At 51.3% G+C, this 6193-nt stretch overlaps 1 protein-coding gene across 1 annotated transcript in view; it reads left to right on the forward strand.

Annotated features, from left to right (window-relative positions):
- The first annotated feature begins 3824 nt into the window (after nt 1–3824).
- The window catches only part of LOC108547837 (formin-2), a 6769-nt gene continuing 4400 nt past the window's right edge, over nt 3825–6193 (forward strand). The window contains exons 1-3 of the mRNA XM_017900523.1: nt 3825–4266; nt 4566–5229; nt 5831–6193. Of these exons, the coding sequence (XP_017756012.1) occupies nt 4747–5229; nt 5831–6193 (846 nt within the window). The 5' untranslated portion in view covers nt 3825–4266; nt 4566–4746. The remainder of the gene's footprint in view (nt 4267–4565; nt 5230–5830) is intronic.

Below are 6193 nucleotides of genomic sequence, written 5' to 3' on the forward strand. Positions count from 1 at the left end.
CTACCGGCTCGCGAGCCGGAAGCACCCGTACCACATGGCTATAGCAGGAGGCCGCCCCCACCGGTGCTTCTTATCATCCGGTGGAACATCCGCGCGATCCTCTCCGCCATAGGATGGAGATAGTGATCGAGAACCCCGTGGAATCACCGCCACCGCCGCCTCCATCATCACCGCCCCCATTGCAGCCGTTGACGATACCTACCTGGAACACGATCGTCACGGCTGCTCCACCGACCACATTTTCGTCGTCCAGCGTCGCCGCGACGAGCACCGCGATGCCGCCAACAACGACCGTGATGACGATAACCATCGCCGAAAATCCCACCGTAACTCCGACCTATCCACCGCCCGTACGATTTTCCTACCGAGAAACGTACGCAGCCAATTCGCTTCTGTTCGCCGGTGATCCGTACGCCGTGCGACGAGCCCAGTCTCGAGGGAGGCCGTACGACGATCCCGACGGTGCGTCACCAACGGTTCGACGCATCGACAAGTCCGGATTGTTGGGTATCACCGAACCGGAGATGCCTAACTTGCGAACCGGTTTGAGATCGCCGAGATACATCCCCGGTATGAACACCGTTGCCTCTGGCATGCTGTCGCCTCGACGATTGGAGTTTATCGGGCAATTGGATCCGGTGCCAGAGGTGCCGGGACTACCTAGCAACCGTGTAAGCATGGCGCAGGGTACACCTAACGCGTCCACCAACAACGTTCCCCTGATTATGGCGTCGATGATCGGACAGGATAATAGGAGAGACGCATCTCGACTAGATCCTTGCGAGACGTTGTCCGTCGTTAACCTGGCAAGGCCAACCAAGTCAGCCTCTTTCGACTCGCTGGAACCGCGCCACAGAATCGACTGCCAGGACGCTGGAACGACGTTGCAGACCTTCGAGCGCGATCTCGATGGAATCGAGTCCACGGATCTGGATGTCTCCGGTGGTTACGCCTCGTCGTTTCAATTGCACGAGAATTGCGACGCGAGAGCACGAACTTTGGGACGTTTGTCGAGGCTCGCTTTAGCCAGGAACGATCGCGATGCAGCGATGGAGAATGTCGCCAGATATTCCGAGACCTGCTGCAATTTCCCGTTCACGGTTCGAGCTGCGACGTCTTATCCGGTCTTCGAGGGAACTTCGAGTCTTCCGTCGACCAGAGTCACCACGACTACCGTAACCACGTCGACCCCCACCGTCGCGGTGTCCTCGATGCGGGAAACGGAGGTTAATGGGAAACAGGACGGCGTGGAGGGTTTCAATAATCGCGTGCCGGAAGAGAGAGCGGAAGCGGAGGGCTGCGAGCACGGGCCGACGAGGAATCCGCTGAAAGACGGGGAGTCCCCGCAGAGGGCCGACGAATTCGCGGACAACGACGGGATCCAAACGCTCCGAGTGATCATTTTGTCGGAACAATTATGAAAACTAGAGGGCAGCTGATCGTTTAAACAAAAGGGAGAGAGCAAAATTCGTTTCTCGCCGACCGATATATCGTTCGATGTGTATTATATTTAAGTAAGTAGTATGTAAGTAAGCCGCGACGAAGATGGACGATCGAGTCTTGAGAGAAAAAAATCTCGCATAAAGGCTGACGCGATGCCATAAGAGGCCATACACCTTTCGAGAAGCAAAGAGGGAAAGAAGAAGGAAAGAAAGAAGGAAAGAAAGCAAGAAAGAAAGAAAGAAAGAAAGAAAGAAAGAAAAGAAAACGCGCTCGACGCATGTAACTCGTACGTGTAATGTCGGGGCTCGAACGTGTCACGGTGTTCTCGCGGAAGAACACGTCTGCACGTTCGGGTTGCGACGTGTTTACGCATTTTGTACTTTTATATAGTGGACGATGCCGCTGACTCGAGCGACGATCCCCGCGATTCCCGAAATCGGGAATGTTTTCTGTACATGTACCATAACTCGACTGCGCCATGACGCGCTTAGTAACTTAAGCAATAAGTCTGACGTTCGACAGTGACGCGAGTGGTGCGCGCGCGTTTTGAAAGTCGAGAATCATGATGTTTTCGATGGGAAAAACGCTCGATCGACATCGCCTGGCTGGAATTTTCGAGCGTTCGTCTGTTGTAAATAACGGTAAACGTATCAGTACTTAACGAAGTGGGACACGGTCGTGGACAGGGCCCGAGGGATTCCAAGAGAATTTCAAGAGCCTCGTTCTCCTTTCGTTCTGTAACGTTTGTACGATGAACGAGAACGAGGGGAGAAGGACGATTAAGCGAAGAGAAAGTGGAATACTCGGAGGCCCCGTTACGTTCAGTGTCTTACGTTAGACGACCGCGATGGAATACGCGGTTTCAGCCCGAACTAACGATAGCTACGCTTTTAACGTTGAAAGAATATTTCTTGGCTCGCGCATCTACCGTGCGTCCCTTTAGTTTTGTAGTATTAACGCGGCGCGTTTAGAAAACTCGCGTACGTAGCGACCTTCGTTGAAGTTCTTATTTTTGTACCGCTCTTGCGAACGCCGCCGACGTTCGTCGAATATCGTGTTTCAATTCGTGTTCTAGTACTCGTGTCAAATATACGCGCGCTATTAGGGAGACTGCAGATATAGAGATAGAGAAAGGGAGAAAAGGAGGAAAAGGAGGAAGAAAAAGGACCAGCCGGATCGTACGCGTTCGTTCCTTTCGACTTGTGATCTCATTTCTTCGCCGAGATACGAAGATGATTTCTTTTTTATCGTTCGGGAGAACGGGCGAACGTTTTTATCGACCGCGGGACGGTGTTTTCTTTATTCGTCATTGCAATCTTTTTTTTTTCTTTTTTCTTTTTTTTCTTTTATTCATTTTTCTTCGTTACACTTTGTTCCGATTACGCACTCGATTTTTTTTTAGATAACGTCTACCAAATTTTATCCGCTTTTTTTAAGTCGTGAACGGACGAAAAGATACGTCTCGAAGTAGATTCTTGACCGTTCTTCGAAACATCGACCAGGTACATCGTCTCCGGAAGCGATGGGAAATCACCGTTCTTCCGCTTCTCAACGACAAATCGATCGATCGACCGACCGACCAACCGACCAAATATTATACCATTCCAGAAATGGAAGAGTATTGCGAGAAGTCTCGCGTTCAACGCGTATTTTTCGCATCATCGAACAGGTCCCTGCCGTACCGAACGTCGGTTGGAGCGATTGTTACGCGTGCGAGCACGTGGTATGCGCGCGCTGACAAGGCGCTCGAAGCGTCGCATGGCGCATGCAGCACGCTCGTACGCGTGTCGCGTGCAAATTTGAAATTGATATATATCGATCGACACATATACATATATATCAATTATCGTCCATTATAGTTACGATATTATTACGAATTATTATTTGTACAAATTTTATGTTGCGATATAAAATAAACGATAAAACGACACACGGCGATACCTCTTAACATCCACCATCACCAACCGAGCAATCGAACCTACCTCGTATAACGATACCAACAGAAGAACAAAGGTTTCAGAAAGTCAACTCTCGATTAGTATCGAGTATATAAACGAACACACATCGATAATCCTTCGAGAATACCTCGCGTCCCGCATCGCTCATCTGGATTGCACGGACTTGCGCATTTCGTACGCCTATGTAAAACAGTTCCGGTGTGTTTATACCGGATCAGCCTGTCGTTGTTACGCGAGCAGGCTGTACGGTTCTTTCGCATCGAACGTAAGTCTATCCTATTACAGATGTGATAATTTCACGGTGAACGACCTCGGACCACTCGTATCTTCCTGCATGTTCGCAAATCGCGTGTTTATCGGATTTTAACGCAATTTCTACGTTGGAACGTTGTGAATACGAACGTGCACCGGACGGATTCGATTTCTACTTATTCGATGGAAGTGTGTCGCGCATACGAATCGAGCCTTTACGAAAGAGACGACGGAAAATACGGAATTTTTCGCGGAAATAGTTCGAAGTTGTCCAGCATCGAGGAGGTCTCCATTAGAGTTTCACCCATCGTGTTAACCAACAAAGAATCGATAGTTCGTCGAGATAGAAAACCGTGCCAAGTGACACCGCCGTTGCCACTCGTAATGTTCGAGCATAAGACAATTCAACGGGAATCGTGGTTATCGAAAAGATTGTGACAAGCGTCATTCATCGTCCCGTGAGAGACAGCGTGGCGCCATTTCAGCCACTAACTACGTAAACACGCGATCCGTCTGTGACGTTCATTTACGAAACGCTATCGATACTCGCACCGGCTCGACCTTGAACGATAGATGCAATATCCCGGACCAATCAGACGCTTTTCCCGTCTAGGTAAGACGCTGCTCAAAGATCCAATAATACTCTATCCTCTCTTAACCGACGCTCGTATACGCAACTCTGACGAACCCCTCTTATCTATCCGTGTCAACGGCAACAGCAATAGAGATCGGCCGACGAATAATCGCCGACTTGGAACACGCAGTTGGACTCAAAATTAGGTAGCATCGTTAACGAGACGGTAAACCAGAGGATGATCGAATTGACTGCCAATGAGTAACCTCGAGTCCCTTACCTCTCTCTCAGATCCCTTTCAATCGAACACTACTATACAATACCGACGTTTCCCGCAGGCGACCCTGATCTTGGCATCTTTCCCAATGAGCACCGGCCGAGCGGATCCCCTCGGCTGTTCCCACGCCACGGCTGCACGGAACGGCGTGCACCGGCACGCGTGAACGCGTGTCCGCTGTGGAGGAGACCGGCGACTGCCGCGAAGGAAGCAGAGGACTCGTCGTATCGACCGAGGACGGGATGGAAGCGAGGACATACGAGGGCGCAGCCGCAGCCTCGCCACGGTTAACCAGGCCAAAGCTGCGCGACATCGCCCGCCTCTGTATCAACACGGTAAGAGCGTTCTATGCCAGGGACGTTGGCGCTGCGTTCACCACCACCGCAGCCACAGCCGCTAAATCAGCCACCACCTCCTCGTGCCGTGGGGCAGACCGTCTCGCGGCAAAGGAAGCGTCGCCGCTCGGGCCTGTTATGGGCAATTTGCAGAGCGACGCGAAGAAAAAGGTGAAGAAGAGCAAAGGGGCTGCAGATGGGACCGCGAGCACGCCAGGATCCATTGCCGATGGACTCGACGATACCACCGACACCGGCGACGATGGCGAAACGGGGGATGCGGAGGAGACACCTGCTAGGAAGGTGGAGGAGTGTCAGAGAACTGGGACGGAGAAGCGACCGCCTCATAAGAGGCAGGCTCCGAGACCACCTGGGTCTGCGGAGAGAAAGGTCAGTTTAAGGGATGAGTTCAATGGGGGAACCCGTTTCTATGGTAATTTATTTCTGGCCAGTATGTTGATCCGTGTGCTTTCAGCGTGGGTGATGGGACCACGATCGTGTAAGAGACTCCACCCCTGCTTGGTGTATAGGGTTAAATAACTAGGATTCTCGTTGTTTGGAAACAGTTGCAATTTTTCTGGGTCAGTTGGTCGATCGAGAAGTTTATGGTAGTGGTGTGAAATTGCACGAAGGGCATACGCTGGTTGGGGTGTTTTGCGGTAGTTGAGAAGTTAGCTGCAGCACTGGCGCCACGTCGGTGCCGTTCAAACGCAGCACGCGTTTCGATCACACGCGTTCTTCCTGCTTATACTCGAAACGAATCGAGATATGAAATCAGATACGAAGCTAATTGACTCGAGATACGAGATCGGGTTTTTAAACACCGGACAACCGGTCTGATCATGTTGACAATACTTAGCTCTCTCTTAACCTCGGCAGTTAAATGGTTTGCGATTGTAAACGACGTGATACGGAAAGACGTACGATTTCGAGATTAAAACGAAGCCGAGTAAAAAGAACGTCTACTACTTTCTCTTCTCACTTCAAACAGGTCAGCCCGAACAAGCCAGAATCTGTAGAAAAGAAATCCCAAGGACAGGGAAAACTGGAGAAGGAGGATGTATCGCGGAAATCGATAGAAGCGGTCGAGTCGACGGAGCCGAGGACTAGAGAAGGGTCATCGGACACGTTGTTGTTACTGGCGCCAAACCAGAGCCAGAACCAAGAGACCACGCTACTGGTCACGGACTCGTGGCGGTTAGCCAACAAGTGCATGGTCGTGACTGAGATCTCGATGCCGCCTAGCCAAGAATCCTCCAGCGACAGCGTGTTCACCGATCCCGAGGAATTAACCGGCGCCACGAACGTCGCGAAAGAGGAAGCGCCCCCGGCGCCATCACCGCTTACGACGCTC

The sequence above is a fragment of the Eufriesea mexicana genome, unplaced genomic scaffold (assembly GCF_001483705.2).
Source record: "Eufriesea mexicana isolate 0111107269 unplaced genomic scaffold, ASM148370v2 scaffold474474835, whole genome shotgun sequence".
Taxonomy (NCBI): domain Eukaryota; kingdom Metazoa; phylum Arthropoda; class Insecta; order Hymenoptera; family Apidae; genus Eufriesea; species Eufriesea mexicana.